A 22,949-nucleotide genomic window follows, 5' to 3' on the forward strand; every position below is an offset into this window, starting at 1 on the left:
TAAAAAAAAAAAAAAAAAAAGAAATGCCCATTTTTCTTTCCAAAAGAATCAGTTATTTTATCTGTGAGAAAATTAAACAAACACACCTGTAACAGCCTGTTAATAGTTGGTAGTCCAAAACATGATTATCGTAATAAGGTTGTTTTGGCCTTTGAACATGTTAAACTGACACATTCATTTAGCAGGGAATGTTTGGAGACTAATGTCATTCCCAACTGGATACAGTGAGTCAGAATTAAACATGGCACCAAGAACTAATCACTGGATTCAAATGTGCACTTTTGTAAACTGCATATAATCACTCAAAACTCTCTCAAAAAAAAACCCCACCACCCAAACCAAATATATTAAGGAATCTTTTTACATCAGATAAAAGAGCAATTACACAATCTAAATTGTCTACAAAACTCACATTCCCAAGAAGCAAACCTTAAGTTTGCAAGCTTCAATGCATTTTATTTGAGGACACAAAAAAACCAGGAAGACAGTAACTAGGTCACCATAAGGGCCTGACACATCTGCTGAATATCTTTCATGTACATGCATATCTCCTCCTGCCTAAATAAATTTTAGTTTATTTACTACTTATATAGCAAAAATAAGAACTGCAGAGATTTGGCTGCCCCAATTATAAGTAGTGAAATTGAGAAAGAAAGTCAGGAAGGATTTAGAGTTATCTTAGAATAATTTTTTTAAATTCATAAAATATGGCATGTTTTACAACATGTAGAAAGGAAAGAATATAACCATGACTGTAGCTCATGAAATTCCTAACGGCACTGGCACAGGGACTCCTAACAGAGAATGCAGCTAAAGAAAACACAGGATGTAGGCTAACACCTTTATCAGCTACTGAGGGGATTCAGAAGAGTAAAGCACTTAAAATCTCTTGTCAAAATGGAGGGATGTCACAGTACAGATCATACTTTTCTTGCATACACGTTGTACCGCGCCAGACCTGCAGCTGCTATTCTCTCCATTCAGCCAGACACATGCTAAACGAAGTCTGTGATCTGGTTTTACGCAGCCCTGCGGCTCACCAGCAACAACCAGAGATTGACTTTAAGAAGCCTCAGGACACAAGCTAACAAAGAAAAACCAATCAATTGCCACCATCACCCCTGGCACTGCAGAATGAAAGAGAAAAAATGAGCACACTGGAGCAGGCTGAGCACCGGTCAGATCGTCGTGACTTCTAGAGAGCACCCCTGTGCCTACATCAGGCTGCTGACCCGCATGTAAGGCACAGCTCTGCTAGCGGCGATGTTCCCAAGGCCTGAAGGACTTCTGGCTCCATCCCATCCAGTTATGTAGCTCATTGAGAACCACACCGCTAAAAGCCTTCCTTCTAACTACAGCAGAAATTCAAGAGTAATTATTGAGACCAGGATTTCTCTCACAGACAAATGTCATACTAACTCAATGAAAGATCCTTCTTACAAAGAGGTCACCTTGAGGGATAAAATGCCACAACAGAGATCAGGCTTACATAAACAGCACATGCATAAATAGGTCCAAGTAGATCAGCAGGCCTACATATGCAAAGAAGGAAAATCAGGATTTATGCCCTAGTCTTTTTATCGCTAAAGAATAATCTTCCCCTGACATGACATTACTCTGCATACTAAAGGAGCTTCTCTGGTTCACCATTGCTAAAGTCAGCATCCCAGAAAGGCACTTAGTTATCAAACCTCCATGACCAAACATATCCTACTATGACTCTAGTTGTGCATACGAAGTGCCCATCATGGTCTACTAGTGCAGAAAGTAACAAAGACCCTCTATGACACCAGCCAGGGCATCACCTGCCTCCCATTCCCATTTCTGTCGTTCATGCCTCGGGCTCCTTCTGCTCTGCTACAGCAGCACTTTTTCAAAAAAGATAACGCCTTCCAAGGACTATTGTTAAAGAAGCAACAGCAACCTGCTTTTGAAGTACTGCATTTTAACAATCATTGGTCTCATAGATCTCATAGTTAACTCCTTCCATTTAGCTGCAAAGGAAGTTATATTCTCCATCATTTTCTAGTCCTTTTTTTGATGGACTAGAAGGCCTGGATATTATTCAGGCCTTCTAGTCCATCAAAACTTACACATGACAGATGAAGACAGGAGGGTGGGGAACGGGGGAATAGTAATCCTGAGCCAGTTTGTTTTGCAGCAGATTGACTGTCTTGAAGAAAACAGATGGTTTCTTGATCTTCAAGGAAATTCCTGACAGCAGTCTTCAAATTCTCCACAATCCCCTCAACTATATTCTTTCACATTCTCATTATGAGGAGGCTTGTCCAGACTCAGACAATTCAGTCATGTAGGAAAATTAGTTCACACAGAATGAGATATTTCTGTGTACTTCGCTTGACAGAAGGAAGTTATCTTTAAAAACATGTTAACTGTTTACAGTCAACAGCAAGAGGAGAGTATGACGTCTAACGGTAGGAAAATCTGATCCATTTACAGGTTTGCCCTTCATGAGGGAGCACAGGCTGAATGAATTGAGTGTTACATTTTATGGGCTATAAGATTTGACAGCACAAAGACTAGAACATTCATGTCTATGCCTAAGAGGTATCCAAAAGCTAAAAACCTGATTAAACCACAAAAAAAATGCTGCGCTGAAAATTAGACTGTCCAAATTAGATTCTTATTAAAAATTAATCATACTAGGCCTATTCATCATCCTCACAGACGACACAAAGAAGGCAGTATGAGAACAATCAAGGTCCTGGTTTGAATCCCAAGCTAGTTACTTTTCAGAAATTGGAATTTTCTATTAGAAATAAATTCTTAGCACATAGATTCCAACAGATTCTTCTCTGTTAGTGAAGGGGTGATTACTGTAGCACCTGAGAAATTTGCTTGTCCGCAATTTATCATCTGTTACAGTGACATGTTAATACAAAATGGTTTAGGAGATAAAAAAAACCCCAAAGGTGAATACTGAAAATAGTTAAGTATTATTTACTTAGTAAAATGAACTTTTAAGCCTTTGTTAGAAATACCTATCACTGTTTCATTTCAATACAAATGACACTAAGGGAACCACCATTTTGTTGGTATTTCCCAATATGAAGCTCATCCACAACAAATTCAAGAGTGCAGCTTTCTCATCAATTGCTGGCTTTTAAAGGACAGAAGATTAACATTGGATTAGCTGTAGTGTCTTCTACCTGGATTTAGGTATAGGGGAAACTGGGAAAAGCTGACAGCATTTGATGTAGTTATTGATACAAAGGTATGACAAAAGTTCTTGATCATGTCTACAGAAGTGAGGCAAAATAAGGATACTTGAGAAAAGTGTTTTGAAACGTTACAGTGCTTCAGCAGGTAGCCATGAGAGTTAAATTCTCAAGGAGTTTCTTCTTTCAGTAGTCATTTCTATCACAAATAAAACCTCTTAGGTGTTCACTTCTTAGTCCAGCTCTGTGTGACAAAATCTTACACTACAAACAGCACCATCTTCTCATGTCTAACCTATACCTACACAGACACAGAATCTGACTTGTGGTAGTTAACTGTGCCCTAAAGGACTTGAATACTAGTACCAGTAGAGGTGCAGCAACATGAGTTTCAGCATGACAGATCTAGAGCTACGTGCTTAGTAGCTGCAGCCCATGACAATACAGCTTTAATTCCAGAAGTGCCAGAGAGAGATGGTTAAAACGATGGTCATCTTTTGCTCAGGTAAATGTACAGATGGCACTCATATTCAAGTATATGCCAGGTCCTATACAGGTATGTCTAACATGCAGGCACTGCCAACGCTGTATTGTACTCATTTATTAATAACCTGAAAATTCAGTCTCTGAGCACTGGCATTTTTAGCAGCATTAGGATACCTTGGTTCTAAAGCAAACAAAACCATATATAAACAAATAACAGGAAAGACTGGAGAGGCCCTACTGAGAGCTCATGAAACTGCAAATGAAAGTGTTCTGAACCATTTATAGTTCACAGCGGATTTGGAATTTTTTGTTTTGTATTTTTTCTTGTTTTGGAGGGGTTACATTACAAACTTGTGTTAAGTAGAACATAAACTCTTACAACATAAAATATAATGTTTGATAACAAGAACTATGCTTTTCTCAAACACAGATGGAAGAACATATGCAAAGGAAACTCCTAGGAGCATGCTACCGGACATCTGTTATTCTTGGAACAAAAACCGAATCATTTTCACTCCAGTAACTGCTCAACCAGAGAAAAGTATTTATTTGCAGTGCCACCTGCTGACAGCGTGCGGGTCCGTGCGTTTAACCTGCTGTACGGACCACACGGCTACGCGCTCTCAGTTCAGTGCCTTGTAACCAAGACAGGCACAATTCCCAAAACAGTCATTGCTGGGGCCCCAGTGCACCATTTTGAAAGTTCACTTCCAAGTTATTTTCACTTATCTACCTGTCACTGCTAAATTGATCGGATAACTTATACTCCTTTTACAAATTGGTCTTACATCTAAAGCAATAAGGCTAAAGTACTGTTGGGATTTTATTCATTTTTGCTGTTAACTAGCAGTGCCATGGCAGTGACCCAGGGCACTTGAAGAGTATATATTAGAAGATGTTCATGAATTTAATTGGATTGTGGATATGGCAATTATCTAAAAAGTGACACACAATATAGAAGTCTATTAAAGTCCATACCTTTTTCTCTCACTTTTCCAAGCAGAGGATACTGGAGAATACAAAAAGGCACTGGGCGAGTCAGACAGGGTTAAAACAAATACATACAATATTTAAAAAAATATATATTTGTAATAACAGAACCAAACGCCAACACACAGCATCACTTTTTTGGAAAAAAATAAAGCTGAAAAAGAATGGCATTTTATTACATTCTGAATATTTAAACAAAGCAACAGTCTGACAAGAGATTCAAACAAACAATTATTCAGGGAGATGCGAGTATACCTAATGATGCACAGTCCAAAATGCTCTTTTGAAGGATTTGGATAGAACAGGCCAAACGGACTAAAAAGACTTCAGTGAGAGTGAACATGGTGAAGTACCACGCTGCACACACTGTACTGGAACCTCCTCAGCCCTTTTAAACTCAGTGGAATATGGAAGGAAAGGGCTTATGATTCTACCATGTTTAATTTTCAGACATCTCTCCTGGCATTGCAGAGAAGCATTATTGCTTTTAAGTTTACTCTAGAACATAACAAACAAAAGCAGTTCATCCAGACTATGTCTGATCTCAGGCAAATTGAAAAACATGTAATCTAAAGCACCCAAGTGTGATTTTAAATAATCTGGTAGGTATGAAAGACTAAGAACTAACAACAAATAACAACAAATAACTAACAAATGGCAACAATATCCAACAAGTTATACTGTTCTGAGAGTAAAAGTAATCTACCTCAGCCACAAAGAGGGGAAATTCTTCTGGCAGAATCCAGGATCGAGGATAGAAATTATATTCAAGAGGAAACAGATCTTGCATTGTTCGCACTGCCCGACTCAGTGTAATTTTTCGTACCATCTCTGTCATGCCTAGGAAAAGAATAGAGAGTGTCTAGAAGTCATGAAAAACCTGCACTGTAGTTCATCCTAGAAGTAAATTGTGATAATATTGCTCACCCTACTAGTAAGGCACTTTGCTTTCAATAAAGCTGAAAACCTTTCAAAATTTTTAAGATCTGACAAAGTATTTGTAGCATTCTCCTGCCCTATTTCATATTGTATGTATTACTGTATCATATTAAAAAAATAATTAGGAAAAATACAGCTCAGAATAATAGAGGGAAAGCTTTCATCAAATAGTGACTACTGCCTTTACCGTAATCCAAAATTATTGCCCTAGCCTGCTATCATTCCAGGACAGATAAAAATTTCCTTTAAATATAATCAACCACTTCATGTTTACTTTGCATTCATTTAAGTAACTACATCAGAAAGAATAAGTTATTTTGTGAGCAGACAAACTTAGCTGCTTTCCTGCAGCTTTGAATCTCATGCCTGGACCAAGCCACACGCAGATCTGTGTGAGCTCTGGCAGAAGTTTTTCGCAAGGGCTGAGGCAGTCAGAGTTACTGTTGAGTTGTTTGTACGCTTTCAGATATTACAGCTTACAAGGTTCATGCTGCAGCTTCTTTCTCAGTGAGAACATCATCTGTGGGCTTCTTCCCTACAAGGTCAGCAAGTTTCCACAAAACCTACGGGAACACAGCAGTCTGAGACTGCAGATCTTTCTTTATTGAGTGTGGTTGATTTTGGCCAGAAGATTCCAAAGGTACAAGGAGGACATAATGGGCAACACACACACAATTGCTGAGTCTTGTTTCCATTGGGAATGAGACTAAAAAGCTATTTTTATGGAAAAGTTTTAAGTCTTCTTGCAGACCAACCCTTTCAGATTCTTTGAATCCTCTCACAAGTGACTAAGAAAAGCATCCAGATCTCTTTTGGAAAAGAAAAAATATAGTAAAACCCAGCATCAAGTTAGCACGATGTTCCTGGAAGCCAGGTCTAGTTCTGAAGGACTCTGTTTTTGACTACCATGCGGGCCACTTGCTTACCATGTTCACCTGGCACAGATTTAAACCACCAGAAAACTACACCATCCAACACCTGAACGTGAATTTCCTCCAGACAGGAGAAAGTCAGGGTAAACAAAGCATAAAGTTCAATATCTGAGGGTTCTTCTCACAGCATACTAACAGCAGCAATAAATCTGAAGTAAAGGGCTTTGGTAAGTCAATACCTAAGCTCTTAGGTCTTATTTAGAGATATCTCAACAGGGATTAAATGAGAAAAAAGGGAGCTTAAAAAAGTAGAAGAGTCATCATAAGATGAGGACTGACGTGAACTCTTCAATATTAAAAAAATCCATTTGAGGAACTCTGCTTCGAGCTTCTCCCTGAGATAGGCCAGAGTACGAAACAAAACAGACTCTTGCCACTTTGAATCAAAACCAAATCCAAAGATACAGCGCTGTTATCAGTGCTAGATGACCAACAAGAATTGCATACGTCACTTAAATTGTAGCCTAACACTCTTTATTTTTCCTTAAGTCATACATACGAAGCATTTTCTTCACCAAAACCACTTTCTCTCCGAAACAAATTTCATTTCAGATACTGTTCAAGACACCCATTCTGATATTCTTACCCCCTAAGCAGAAGCCACCTACCAGAAACAGTAATATGCTAAAAATGCTAGCAGCTGATTAGGCAGATAATTCACATTAAAAAACAGTAAAACACAGAAACAGTTAAAATCATCATGTTTTTAAAGCAGTTGTTTAAACTCTAAACAGAAGTAACATACCTGGAAACTTGTTGACTTGACCTGAGAATATATTATTATCATGAAATGATACCCCATGCCAATAGATATCGCACGGCAAGCGTCTGCCAAAAGGAAACTGGAAAAGAGACAAGAGACAAGTTTTGAAGCAATCTGGCAATACCCATTCATTCCTTACTTTTCTAAATGCTCATGTTAAGCATAAACCATTCAGGAACAGTCTTCTGACTGTCAAAAGAAAATATGCTCTATATTTTGGTTGCAAAACTAAGAATATTTTGATCAGTTCAAGACTCTAAAGCTCAAGATGTTAACAAACCAGGAAAGGTTTCTAAAACTAAAAACAAATAACTGAGAGACATGATCTGTACTGAGAAACTCTAAGCTTGTTATCAACCACAATTAAGGCATGACTCATTTGTCATTTAAAATACTATTACAGGGAATAAAATTTCATTAAGCAGCACTTAATTCCGGCACATGAAGGCACAGCAATAGCAAGTGTTACAGCTGGGAAGTAAACAAAGTGTGACAGTGTTTTGCATTGGGTTGGGTTTTTTTTCTCCCCCGTTTCAGGGATGATAATCAACCATCACGGGAAAAAAAAAAAACACTAGAGGTCATGGAGGAATTGTCATTACTGGCAGTTACTAAATCGACTCCTAGTCTTAAAAAGATCACCATTTAATGCAACGTCCTATGCCCTATATTTACACTCCCTCTCTGCAGCTTGGTAACCCACAGCCTTCTCCCAGATTGCACCCATACCCGTGGTGGCCCTTCACCCCCAACCACGTGGCATCTCCATGTGCTCCCAGTTTCCCATCAGCACGAAACATTTCTGCTAGTAACTCATTTCAGGAAATACATATAGTTAGTAACATCATTGTAAATTAATAGTAGGTTGTAACTGCAAAGCACTTTCTGAGCAAGCTGATTTACATTGGTGTCTAAGCTGCAATAAATTTAAAATGGATATTCAAAGCAAGATATTTAAGTGAAATAACTGTATTATTCATTTATGCATATTCAGTTATATGTATTAGTTTATACAGTATTAATTCCTTTCTGGTACTAATAGCCTGCAATTAACAGAAAACCTCGCAATTCAATTAATCATTTGTTGAGCATATATATTTAAGCTATTAATAACGAATGCAATTATTTCAACAGTGTTAAGTATTCCAGCCTCTTCTCCCATTCACACAAGGTTTCACCATAATTGGAAAACTGTATAGGTTTTTTTTTTCTATTAGCAAAAAGATCAACCTTTTTTTAAGCAGTCTGAAGAGCTCTGAAACAGCACTGCCAATTACTGATAGCAGCAGGTTCTAGTAGTGGTAAAGTGGGTTTAAAAAACCAAGAAGCTACCAGCAATAAGACCAAAAGCCCCATGAATTAGCAGTATCCAAAGATTAAAAAAAAAAAAATTACTAAGTTAAAACCCAAACATTTGTAATCCATGTTATAATAAATATTTTTGTGTGTGTGTGTAAAAAAGGATACTCTTCTTTTTCACACTTGTTCTCTTAGACACAGTCCCATTTAGCAATCAAAACCCCCATTATATCTGCAACTCCATGTAGATACCATTTAAATACCACACAGAATATATACACAGGAATCTCTTCTATTATTAGGCTACATCTTTTTCAAATAAATATGCTGTATTTCTGACCACAGCATTTTTAGGACACGTTTGTATTAAATATCTACCACCCTCATTACACAGCAACTTCCATACTATTCACTTATTGAAAGAACCACAGTATTTTGCAGAAACCACTTGTTCTTTACTCAAAATGTAAATTTTCTTGCTTTAAAACATTTCTTTAAGCATTGGATTTTTTTCAATATGACAGAAAAGTCTCATAAAGCTTTTGAGTGAATTACTTTATTTGCTACTCTAATTAAAATTTCAGTTTCCTCAGTAAATAGCCTTGAAAAATTAATTTAAAATGCTAATTGAGCAATGCATCCTTCCTCTGTTTCCTTACTCATAGGGATGAGATACCCAATTTAACAGAGCCAGTGGATTCTTCACTTATTTCATTATTATTCAGCCTGCAAAATCTGTTTCTGTACAAGTGAAAATTAATTCTGTTAGGCTCTGAAAGACAATCAGTGGCCTTAACCTCTCTCCACAGGTACATCCTGAATACAGATGCAGCATTAGGTCTCAGAGTGCCCTCCCCACTAAAACCTGAACAATTTATTTATTTATTAAATGAAACTGAAATGAAAGGAATGAAATTTGCATTTATATAACACCTTTCATCTACAGAGGATATCAAAGCACTTTACAAACACTGTGCAGAAATCATTTCACAACAGATGAAAAGTGAGCAGCTCTGGACTGGAAAATGGAAGCACTGCACCCCTGCATCACCGACTAAGATAGCATAGCTACTTCCCTGCTCCTGACAAATCAAGATTATTTGGATTTATCCAACAAAGGGATCAAATGCACCTCCTGAATGAGCTGGGAAGGATTCTTTACCATCTGCAATATACTTTTACATAAGAATAGTGTTTGGAAAGGAACAAACAAGTTCGATTTTTTGGCTCCCTCTGGCAGCGCCAGGCAGATATAGATTAATCTTAATGGTGATAAAAGAGGCCTTTCTGCCACCTCCCCAGCTCCTGCTGCAGGGGACTAACTAAAAGGAGAAAGCTGGACAATTGAAGCAGCCTGCTGTTCTCGTAACAACTTCTGTCTTCAGCTACCTTGTGTCAGCTGCAATAACCCCAGATCTGCACTAACCTGTGCCAAAGCCAAGATGCTCGCAGCCACGGGGAATGGAGGCCATAAACATGGGGCCATCCTTGCTACAGCAGGCCCATCCTGTACAGAAAAACTCAGCCTGGTCCTCGGATCAGTCACTGCAAACAACTTGCAGGTTGCAATCAATTCACTAACTCTTCAAACAATTTATTTTAAATCTTTTTCATCTAGATTTGAGCGACACTTGTCAGAACAAATAAACAAGGAGCCACAATGAGAACAGAATTGTTTCCACAACTTTGACACAATTAATCACAGTCAGATTTGTCTGACAGGTCATTTCTACCTTTTGATTAGAAGCCAATAATTTAAATTGTCTCATGGGTCACATCAGTCTGTTCCATCATGTTTAATGACAAGTTAAATGACTTGTCTTCTAGTCAGGTTTTCCCAGCATAAAATTTCAAACTATTTCTACACTTCCATGCAGCTACTGAACAGCGAGACAAATGAAACGCTTAACGCTGGGATATTTGATGCCCAAGACATCTGCTTCTTCCATTTTCCTAGTAATTGAAAGCTAGCCGAAGAAATAATTTATTAAGTGATGAATAAACTCAGGATGCAAGCTCAATTTGTGCCTATTATTTCATTTGGCATATCATGTTCATTTAAAGAATCTGACACACCAAATCAGATAGTCCAATCTAGTGATGGGAGTAATTGCTTCACTGGCATGCACATTAAAATTCTGCAATGCTTTTTAAAAGGTCCTCCCCTGCACGTTGCCCAGGCAAAACTATCATGGTTGGTAATTTAATTTACTCAAAATTCCTACAGCTGGAAAAAAAACCAACTTTTTTTACTGTGTTTTACTTTTGATAACAGAATCTCAACAGTCAAATCATGCTCTCTCAGACTTTCACCTCTTCCTCATGTATCAGTGCCATAGAACAAACTGTTGATCAATATTAGCCATGTTTAGAGTATTGGGATTTTTTTGGTTTGTTTTTTTTTTTTTGTGTCTTGTAATGGCATTTACCATATGTTAGTTTACTAAAATGAACTACTACCATGTGGACAATTCTGTACTCACATGGTGTGTTATGTCATACTTCTACAAATTATCAGGGAACATACTATTACTCAAACAAAGCTCTTCCAGCAAGTCAGCGTAACTACTGCAAGGAGATTCCAGAACATACAACTTAAAACAAACAAACAAACAAAAACCCAAAAAAAAACCCCCACCAACCAAAAGCCTGTATGACACTGTAATGATGGTATCCATTAGACAGAAAAAGTTATCAATAAAAAGGAGCTCGCTTTAAAAAGCCTAGCATAATGTCTCCTGCCCCACAAAACGTTCAAGCCAACACAACCAGCAGCAAACACAGAGAAAAACAGAAACAAAGCAAAAGCAGCAATGGGGAAAAAAACAGTGAGGCAGAAGGAGGATCAAATATACTACATCAAACCCCAAGACACAATCACCTTGAAAAGTATTATACAAGGGATGACAAGTACAATACCAGTCCCTGAAACATCAGTATTAACAATATGTGCATCTCATTACCACTTTAAGATTTTTTTCAAATTATTTTTATGGATCCTGCAAGAGACATCATGTGTCCCCTCTGCTGGTACTGCTGGAACAGTGCAACTATTTCCAAGGCTCTCCGGCACCAACGATAGCTGTTTGAACAAATACTTCAGTGCTATAAAACATTTGAAAGGGAGAGCTTTCAAAATTATATGTAACTTGAATAAAAGAGTTTTCCTTTGATTTCTCTTCTTAATGTTATTTTCCTCTTCAAATCTAGATGAGATTTTGCCTACTGATTCCCTGTGTCTACTCAAAGTCTGCTAGCCTGAAGTCAACAGTCTGCCTTGCTCCCATCCTAGAAGACTTTTACCCTCACACTTTCCACAATATAAAAACTACTGGTTAAGAATCATAGCTAATATCAGTTCCCCTTTCATTACTCTTCCCACCTTTGGGGCGGGGTGGGTAGGTAGGAGGGAAATAAAGAAAAAACCAAAACACTTCCTTGAGAAATATCACGTTCATACTTATTAACCTATTTATAAGCTGAAAAATATACAGCAATACATTACAGTGACTTGTTTACAGGGAATGAATTGCTGGCCACCTAGATGGTACAGTCTAGCATTGCAAAATTCCTTATTAGGTCTCTTTATTAAGAGTATGAAGTGGCCAGAAGAGGAAGCAACAGACTAAATGAAAAAATATTGACCAAGCTAATGGATGGAGGAGACGGGATATTGAGGGAGACAGTAAACTAAAAAAGATGAAGTAAAAGCAATTGCTGTTGGGGGACGCAGAGCAGGAAGGAGAATGCTGGTTAATACAGTGCAGATACTCAAAAGAGGAACAAGAGCACATGAAACAAATCAATTTGTAGGACAGAATACCAAAGTGCAAGACAGATATGCAAAACAGTAAAACCTCAGGAAACAGAAAAGACAAAATTAACCACTAAGTATGGCTCATTACCAACATAACTTGTGAGGCTAACTTAAATCAGTAATTCAGAAACACTCACTGGAATGGTACCAGGCACTCTGAACGTAAAACTTGACAATAAGTAAGAAGAAATTATGTGTGAAGTCCCCCTTGCTCTGTATGCCACAGAGCAGAACATGGAGCAAGGCTGCTGACAGACACTCCACAGGTACTCTGAGGGCTAAAAGAGGTAAGCGTAACAGGTTTTAATGTCACGCCTCCGCTGTCTCCTTACTACTTTGCTCTAAGACCAGGAGTTGAGAACTGGAGCATTTGTGCAACGAGATTTTTATATTCTCCCACTGGATTTAAGTAACAAAAATCTTGAAATAAAATTTTACGAAAACAGAGAATGAGAAAGCATTACTCTACCTGGCGAGAAGCATCTATGTCTTTGTGGTACTAGTATTTAGGACATTACAAATAAACTTCGGTAATATTTACTGCCACTCAACCCTCCAGAAAATAAATTTGTGGCATTTAACTCTGAGGTTAGGCACAACACAGACTGTCTACCCCAAGACCATAGAAATTTCATTAAAAAAGCCTCAGGTACACAGAAATATTTGTATCTTGTGAGCAGGCATCCCAGAGGCAGCTTTGTTAAGTGGAGCAGGTGCCCAGATGACGCAGCTGTACCCTAGTTCTGCACATGAAGAAACAACTCATCCTCAGGTTTTATCCTTCCAGTTTATGTCCCCTCCAGCTTCCCTCTTCTAAATGGATTACAAGTACCCTTTTTCTTACAGTAGCTCCTCAAAAGGCTCCTACAAGCCATCTCAACTTCTATAAAGCCATTTATAAAGTTATTATGGAAATAAAATCTTTACAATTTGAGTATGATTTAGCATCTATAGTAAGATATACATTAGAAATCTCTTCAGAGTTTTAAATAAGGAGTTCAAAAGCATCAGTTTTGTGCCAGCTCCTGTACTGTCATCACCCCAGCTCGCCACTGACAGGCAGACGCTGAATCCACACATCACAAAAAGAACACATGACTCAAGCTGTAGGGGGGGAAAAAAAGCCTGTCTTCTCTACATACAATAATTTAGAAGGCTAAAGCCCGTTATGTATGCGTTATTAGGAGGTTTAATATTTCATTCATATGCAGTGCTCTTTGACACGTCTCCAGGATAATCCGCGACGCGGAGGCTTTGCCATGGATTAGCCAGCTGATCTGGCAGGTTATACCTTTCCCTCCACGCTCACGAGCCTGATTTCTGTACGCGCATTGTGCGGGAAGGGTGAAAGGAAAGAAACGGAAAGGGACACAACACGCCAAACATTTATGCAGAGGGGCAGGTTTCTTTCTAGCCCTTTCCAATGATCAGTTCAAGCTTTAAACCGTAACATCCGACTACCCCCATTTTGGCTTGCATAACTGACGATGGCAATCTTGATCATGAATCACATCAGCCTCCAGAGGTGACAGTGAATTAGAGAAGCCCCGGGCCGGGGTGACACCAGCCGGGCCCCAGCAGCCTGCTCCTGCCCGGCCGGGGAGGCGGAGGAGGAGCAGAGGCGCCTGGCCGCGGCAGAGCCCACGGCACCGGGGGGTGGGCTGCCCCGGCGGCAGCGCCGCGGGCGGAGCGGAGGGCAGGGCCGGGGCCCTGCCGCAGCCAGGGGCAGGCGGGGAAGGGGAGGGCGGCCCCGGCAGCCTCCCGCGGGCCGGGCGGACGCTCACCTCCCTCCAGCGCAGCTGCCGCAGGCTGATCTTCAGCGCCTCCAGCGAGGTCTTGGCCTTGGAGCTGTCCACCGTGACGCGGGGCCGCCGGGCGGCCCGGACCCCTTCCTCCCCGCCGCGCCGGCCCGGCGCCCGCCGCCCCCTGCCCCGCGCCGCCCGCCCCGGCGGGCCCTGCGGGCCGGCCCCTCGGCAGCCCCGCTCCCGGCCGGCCGCGGCGGGCAGCGCCTCTTCCCCCGGGGACTGCCTGGCTGGCTGGTCGCCCTGCAGCTCCTCAGGGGGGAGGGCCGGGGACCCCGGGGGCTCCTCCGCCTCCCGGGCAGGGCCGCAGCCCTGCGGCGCGGCCCCGGCCGGCTCCATCCCGCGGCGCGCTGCCTCGGCCCGACCGCCACCCCCGCTCCCCGCCCGTTGCCATGAGAGCGGAGCTGGCGGACGGGCCGCGCGAGGGGCCAATCGCCGTGAGGCGGTGACACGCCTCGCTCCGCCCCGCCGGTAATGACGCGCTGCGGCCGCCTCGGCCATTTTGGGAGCGGGCAGGGCCGCCGGCCTACTTCCGGGGAGGCCATTTCGGAACAGGCTCGGGGTGGGGCGCGGCGGCCATCTTGGAAGCGGGCGGCGCTGGGCGGGAAGTCGCCGCCGGGGGTGGCGGTGTCCGCCTAGGGGCGGGCGTGCGGCTCTTGCCGCGCCTGAGGGCCGCTGACTTCGCTACCGCTGCCCCTGCCCGCGCGGTTTAGAAATTAAATCCATTTTTTTTCGTGTGGCGGGGTGATTTTCCTGTGAGGTGGGGGTCCTGCCGCCGTTAGGCCGGGACAAAACCTTGCTGCTCTGCTTCGGACCGGCGTCGCTTGAGTTTCCTCACCCTCGTCCAGTCATGACCGGCTTAGTGCCCTGGACTGGTGTCTGCTGTATGCTTTGATTGGTTTCTGTATTTTATTGAATTATTTATAATCAAAAGCCGCGGGGAATGGGCGCGCAGTGAGTCAAACGCACAGCAAGAAAATACAAAAACTGCTTTACAATGCAGATAGCTGAATCCCTCCCAGTATTGATGTGTGGAATTAAACTCAATAAGTTAAAAAGCAGACATGTTTGTTGCGGTGCCAGGTGCAAGGGGGATGGCTCCTATCTTGCACACCGAGTTGTACTCACAGTACGTATTTATACAGTGAAGTTGGTTAGTTCTGCCCAAAGTCTACACCTACTAATTACTGGTTACTTTTTTCCTTCAATTTAAAGGTACAGTTCATTAATTAACTGGGCATGCTCCCAGAGCAGGGGATTCACTCTCTTCGGGGGGGCCATTTGAGTAGGACATGATCTCGCACTACCACAATTATTTTATCCTAGTGTCCTTGAGTCTTATCACTTCAGTAGTTTTTCTTTTAGCAACTAGCACGTCCTTGTCAGAAGGGTACTGATTTACGTTCTTGTGGAGCTCACCAACATCTGTACTAACTGTCCCTTTGAAGTGCTGAGCGGGCCAAGCCCCAGACCTTCTCTCCAGGCAGTGAGGCCCCTGCCTGCCTGGTGATGGTTCCTGTTATCTGTGCAGCTCCTGCCGGTAGAGTTTTAGGTTTCTCACTGTATTTTCTCGCATCGGTATCAGTTAAAATTGGCGCACATGTGAGCGAGGGGGCGCTACCTGCAGGGCAGGCCCGCGGAGCGGGGTGGGGAAGCGGCGGCAGCGCGGTGGCGCTGCGCCCTGGGAAATGCGGCCGGGCGGGCGGGGGAAGGGGCGGGGGAAGGGGCGGGGAAGGGGCGGGGGGGAGGGGCGGGGGAAGGGGCGGGGGAAGGGGCGGGGGAAGGGGCGGGGGAAGGCAGGGATAATCAGAATTCTGTGTGAAGGAGCTGTCACTAGGGTCGTGCGCCTGGCGTAGAGCAGGACTGAAACGGGACATCGGAAGAAAACATTGGAATGAAAGCAAAATTTAAATGAATGCAGCAACATTTGGGACTTCCAGTTAGCTGCATGTTAAAATTAAAAGGTTACATCAAGATTAAGTGCCAGACTGTGGAACTCCTCAGACCAGGAGGAGATACGAATGTATCTTTCACCCTGCTAGATCAGGTTTCAGGAACATCTGGATTAATCTTTCATTCTCACCTCACATGCTCCCTGGTGTTTTATAGAAACCAAGACATGAGACACAATGTGCCCGTAACTGTGGTCCCACACGTGTGGACCCTTTTCCGGAAGTCAGCAGTTGTTTATGAAGAAGAAAGTTTAATCACCAAGATACTGTCTTATTTCAACAGCAAACTAGAGCTTCACCTGCAATCCTAACACTACAAATATTTTTTCAGTGCATCCCCTATCTTCTGCCATATACTTTTGTGGACAATGAAGAAACAAAATTAATTAATTAATTAATTACAGTGCTGTGTCTTACAATGTGAAGTGACCAGGAAAGCTGAGGTCATGTAGTTTGCTCTTGGTGGTTTTTATTAAGTGATTTATTAAGCTATTAAGTGATGTACCTTTTTTTTTTTTTTTTTGGTATAGCTGTGACAATTCTTTTATTAAAAACTTGGGAGCATTCCCCTGTGCCAGCAGGATCTCAGACAGGTCTGTAATTCCAGCAAGTACGATCTGTTGTCAGCAGTGCTGAAGTAATGAAATAGTTAAGATGGGCCATGGCACTAACAGGCTTTGGAGCACGGGAAATACCAAACAAAATGATTGCAAAGGGAAAATATTTTTATATCTAATTATGATATATCCACATTTCTTACAGGCTAATAATATACTAGTTGTTTCTCTACCAGAGAAACTAATATATCAGATATCTGGTTTATACTGTATTGTAAGGATAAAACCTTCATTTCATGTTGAGATAAACAGAGATGGTCTGTAGTGTTCAGCATGAAGTCAGGCTGTGCATGGTGTTCAGGTACTGCAAGGTAGAGAAGTAAAGTATAGGTTGAGTAGTAATAAGGTAGCAAGGTAATGCAGAAGGAGAGTGTATCCCACTGAATACTGCAAACTGGATCTAGCAGCAGGAGAGAAATACAAAACTTCAGATCATCTGTCCCCTGTGAAGAGGGCAAATGTAAAGTTACTGTGTGTTCTCAAACACAAGCTTATTTCCCCAGACCCTTGCTCAGAGGGAATTGTTGATAAGATCAAATTGTTACTATCTTGTGACATTAAGTGCAAAAGAATGTGTATTCTATCTAGGAGAACTGTACATCTGTTAAGTGCTGGGAAAAATATCGATTAATTTTTTTTTCTGAATCATCTTCCAGGGTCACAGTGGTGATGGTATTTGTAGGCAGGACAGAACAAAGTGTGTTTTCTTACACAGGAGGGAATTTGGAAGAGTATTGTTATACATGTACATTTACCGGTACAGTATCACATACCTTCAAGAGATGTTTCAATTTCAACCGCAGTATTTTGGCCTTGTAAGAGCCCTGATCTGACTGCTAATGTAATGCCCCTGTACTTTCATCAGTTAAAATCAGGCTATCAAACATAACAGAGTTGCTAGTCTAATTTTATGGGAATGGGGAAGGATACTGTTTGATGGTACCGTATTTATACAGATATGTACATCTCTTAAGCCAACAAGTTCACTCTCATTTATCCTAAATTGTAAGTTACTGGGTCCTTATACCATGACATGGTTAACCTGACGTTTGTGTGTGCAAATACACACCTTCCCATGATGTGCCTAGGTAACTGTCAGATCCAAGGATCAGTCTGTTAATAAAGCAATTTTACAGATGCAGACCACTGATGCATAACATACGGCGTATCACTCCAGAGATCAGCTTGTTTCCCTGAACTGTGCTAACAGGTGCTCTGCATGTATTTGCAGGGATATTCTCACTGAAAACCTAATTCTAAGAATTACACTTTCCCAGACAGTGAACTGAACAGTGAGAGTTTCACATCATGATACCGTGCTGATCCAAGTAACTCATACTGAGGTGAACTGTACTGCCAACTTGTGGTATACAGAATCCATGAGTTAGATGTGCAAACACATCAAGCTGATGGGTTAAATAAGTAACATTTTTCTTAAATAATAAATTTAATTTCTTCTAGTAAGCTTTTTGGTTACTGAGTCTGCATCAAATTTTCTTTTACCTAGCATCATAAAGACAATAAATGTATTCTTTTCTATATTTTTCTTTTTTAAAGATAGCCAAGACAAGGAAAACACTAAGTAGCATGGCAAAATAACAATTATTTCCTGAAATACTTTAATGTACCATTTTGAGAAAGAACTCATTCCTGAAGCTATTATAATAAAAAAAAAGTTACTCATTAAGAACTATCCATCCATGTCTGAAGTTAATAATTCCTTTTCAATGATAGCATCTTCTGTCAGTTGTACCTTCACAAATCAATAAGCAAGCAATGCTTTATAAAATGAAAAATCAGAAGAAAACATATCTAGTAAAGAGACTGCACTTGGAAAATGTCAGTGGTGGTGGTATGCTTCAGACTGGGTTTAAATCGGTATACATCAACCTATGCTTCCAATGTTTATGTTAGACCACTGAAGATTTGTAGTTGACCTACATATGCAAACAAAACATTTGCTGCACACTTGGGGTGAGGGGATTTGCATGATAGAAGATGATGAAAATATGCATAATTGTAGATGACATTTTTCATTCCTAAATCCTGCTGCACAGAACTTTGGAACTGGCCATGCATGAAAGAGGCTTGCAATTCTAATGGGCAGATTGCCTGGCCACAATGCTAAGCTGAGCCTTCAAGACATGAAGCTTCCATTTCTTCTTAAGCAACAGTCTAATCATCCAACCAAGCAGACCCTGTACTTTCAGAGGACACATATGAGGCTGAGGGGTCTGAAACAATGACAGTTCCACATGGCACGTCCGAGTTCACGTCATGTGGCAGCTTCAGAGACTCACTTAAAGCTTTTGCTTGGGAGTTTTCTGTTTTCGTCAAATCCTCAATACAACAGAGAGCAACATCACACAATTTCCGTGAACAGTACCTAATTTATCTATTCTTGCCTCTGTATGTCATCATACAGCAGCATTTATAGGACATGCTTGATGCCCCCAGGCTTACCTGGTTAACTAAGATATTAGTTTATCACCTCATGATCTTGAGTGATAGTTACCTGATGTGAAGCAAACAAGAGGAACTGCAGGTCAAAACACATTTCTGAACTACTTTATCCATCTGTATTTTGATAGTTTACCTACACAGAAAAGTTCAGATTTGGCAATGTTTAGGGCTTCTGATTTCTCCCCATTTTTTCTGTTAAATAGAAGCTCAAGATCAATTCATTTAAATGAAGGTTGGGCAGTTACATAGTGGGGAATATAAATCTTTACCTCCCTTTGCTACCAGATCTTTTTTTCACTAGGGGAGAGCACAGCTTGCTAGAACGGGGACACAGACACACACACATAACCTTCTGACCTTACAGCAACTTTGTATGACAGTTTCATGAAGTTGTGGAAAACTCCTGACACACTGTTCCCCACTAAGTCAGTGTCATAACACTGACTGTCTTAAGATATCAAGAAAAGGCAACATTTTGCTTTGTAGTAATACTGTTTAATTTTGCTTCCCTGAGTGAAGAAAGCAATTGTAAGGGAAGCAGAATATGTCTGAAATTCTGGAAATCCAACTGCAATATACAATTTTCTGCCTCCACTAACATGCTGTCCTCCCCTTCCTCCACATCAGCTCATCCAATTCTGTAGGAGGAGGGGACAGAAGCTGGTTGTTAGTATCATGCATTAAAAAAACCTCCCAAACTCTTAAACAACTATTCTATATAACTGAGATAAAATTCAAAGTCATTGAAATTAGAGAAAGGATTTATTGCTTTGATGCATACCCCATATGATTCACCTGTATTCATCCCTCTGTCCTATAAAGCCATCAGTAAGTCAGTTAAGTCTCTTTGGTCTTAACTGTTGAAACTTTACAGGAGTAACTGCTGTTTCTGAGTAACTATGAATTAGGCATACTTTGCTTCATTCTGCCACTTTATTAAATGTATACAGAAATGTTCTGCTTTCAAGAAAACGCACATCTCCTGAAGAATGGCAAGTGAATTCAGCCGCTAAATCTCAAAGGGATGTCCACCGGCACACTGCAGTGGTACTGCTGGCATGATAGTACACTGGAAACTTCACCCTAAAAATTGCACCAGCACAAATTAGTATTAATATTGTTGATAAAGTTGCACAACAAAACCAGATCTGCTAAGACAGTAAACATGCACAGACCTCTCAGATCTTACAAGTATGATTTGGAAGTGATTTCCTGTAACGGAGGTTTTGTCTGCCATTACTGGATGTCTGTCTGGTTGTTTTTGATACGTCGCATCTTTATCATTTAAAATCTTTGCAGCTCTGCTGTGCAGAAATAAGTGCTTAAAATGGTTAGCAAAAGGGAGGAAAAATTCTTGGCATCAAGACCAGTTCTCCTTTGAGAAGCGTGCATTGCCTCTGTGACTCTTGAGCTGTGAAAGTTGGTTTGGAAGACACCTGACAGGATCAGGCAGGAGCAACAGCTATACCTTCCCTGCAAACAACTGACAAAACAATTAAAGAACACCCTGCACGTAATACCCACTACCTGATGTACACCACATTTGAGGTCCCTTCAAAAACCGAAGCTATATAGGAAGAGGGATTTACATGCAGAGTAAATGTCAGTGCAGACAGAAATGTGCATCCCTGTGACAGAAAGGGAAGGAAAGAAATCTTGCTGCCTCTGCCTGAAAAAGAAAGCTGATACAAACCTGTTCTCTGCAAAAACACTTGAAGCTCTGAGCCAAGAAGCTGTCTTTGGTGCTTCACTCCTACTGTGTTCAGAGAAATGGGACTTTCTATGTGCTTTGCACATCAAAGGAATAACTAGCTCAGTACCTCCATCTGATGCAAACACCCACTATGAAGTTTGGCTAACTGTTCACGTCAAGAAGGAGTAATGCTAGTAGGGGTTTGTTTATACTAAATCCATGACGATGCACTGTGTAACTGTTTAATTCCACATATTTGCGCAGTTTTATTATCCAGAAGAAAAGGCATATAGCTTTCTTACCTTCAATGGAGTCAAAGAATTTTATTTGCCCAAAAAACAGCCTAGAAAGTTAACAGCTTTTTAAGTTTAGCAGCCCTCAAACTCAATTCTCAAACACAGATCCAAACCATTAGCCTTAGAAGAGCTAAGCCCTATGAAAAGTTCACAGAAGTTAATGAACATGGAATATTAAACACCTCCATTCAATTGTGATCTAACAGAGTCTGGCACTGCAAGCTTTATTAAATCACAGATGCCTTATTTTTCTCAGGGTTCCCATGAGATGTTTCTTGCCCCCTACCCAAAGGATTTTATAAGCTGCGGGATACTGGAGAGCACCAGAACAGAAATAAAGAGACCATTCTTGTTATTTCATCCTGTTCTTTCTATCAGATTTAAAAATGTAACTATCCCAAGCGAAGTCCAGATGCTCCCACTTATATAGGAATGCTCTTGTGGCAACGGGAGGGTAATGAGGAGAAATTGTCAGCAGCCCAGCACAATGACAGGTTCATGCATGCCTCAGTTAAAACGCAGTATTGCAGAATCGATGCAGAGACTCACCAGTAGTGGCTGTGTTAGGGTTTTTTCCCTTACTAGTTGAGCTTTGCTGGCATTAGCATCAAAGGAAGCACAAGCATAGGCTGACTGGGTGGCATCTCCTCCTCTTTGGGCTTAGGAGAACCAGAAGCCTGAATCTTGCTCAATCAGTCCAAGGACATTTGCACACAAAATCTAGGTTATTAATTCAGGTCAACAGGTCTTTTTTAAATAGAGATTCGTACAAGGTAAAAGGTGCCATGAAATGTTCTAAGTACACACGAAAAAACAGCATAAAGACCACACAAAAGATCCCCAACAAAGAACTAAACGGATGAATGTGCAGGTGAGATGTGTATCTAGAGCAGCATATTGGACAGAAACAAATAGGTGGATTTACATACCTGAAACAAAGCCCATTTTGAGTTACGCTGTATAAAAGAGGGATTAGCATAAATATGTGAATATTTAAATAGGAAGGTAATGCAAAGTTATAACTTGGAAGAAAAAAAAGGAAGCCTGCCTGGAAACAGAAAAACTTGGCAAAGACAGGAGGCTGACCACAGAACCCATCCCAGCGTAAGTGCCAGAATGAGCTGCTAATACCACAAAATACTTGAACATGTAGGGTCACAGTCAGTGAACCAATATTAATTCTCTGGGATTTTTTCTCCCTCTCTTAATTACATGTTTCTGGATTTTTGGCTCTTGCCCATCTCCCACTGACTTACAAGTACTCAGAGATGCCAAGAAACTCAGGACGATTACGCTCCTGAGATGGAGACAGGGAGTTGTGCACTGTCCACCTGTGGCCAAAATTTTGCCTTGCTGATGTGAAAGTCACATAAAGGGTCCTGTCCAACAACGTTCAAAAATCCAGCTGTGGAATTATCTGTATCACAAAAAATCACAATTGATCACTCAAAAATTATTGGAGGGAACCCAGATGAGATCACTTGGAGCACACATAAACCTCTACCCCTTGGATTCTACACAATTCACATTTCTGATCACTCCTGTAAACAGCAAAGAGCATGGCTGTACGAACAGTTGGAAGACAAGCACTGGGCCTTGCCATTGAAGCCGTGCGTGTACCTCACCCCTTCCCCGTGCCAGTGCCTGCTGAGAACATCGGCACGCTCAGGCACGTCGGGCATCCCGGAGTGGCGTCCACAGGGGCTCACCCGGGAGAAAAG

General features: G+C 41.2%; 1 protein-coding gene across 1 annotated transcript in view; it reads right to left on the reverse strand.

Moving 5' to 3' along the window:
• TTLL11 (tubulin tyrosine ligase like 11) overlaps nt 1-14,652 on the reverse strand; it is a 49,081-nt gene extending 34,429 nt beyond the window's left edge. The window contains 3 exon segments of the mRNA XM_037400113.1: nt 5,362-5,495; nt 7,272-7,368; nt 14,190-14,652. Of these exon segments, the coding sequence (XP_037256010.1) occupies nt 5,362-5,495; nt 7,272-7,368; nt 14,190-14,546 (588 nt within the window). The 5' untranslated portion in view covers nt 14,547-14,652.
• Nucleotides 14,653-22,949: the final 8,297 nt, after the last annotated feature.

This window comes from Falco rusticolus, chromosome 9 (genome assembly GCF_015220075.1).
Source record: "Falco rusticolus isolate bFalRus1 chromosome 9, bFalRus1.pri, whole genome shotgun sequence".
Lineage (NCBI taxonomy): Eukaryota > Metazoa > Chordata > Aves > Falconiformes > Falconidae > Falco > Falco rusticolus.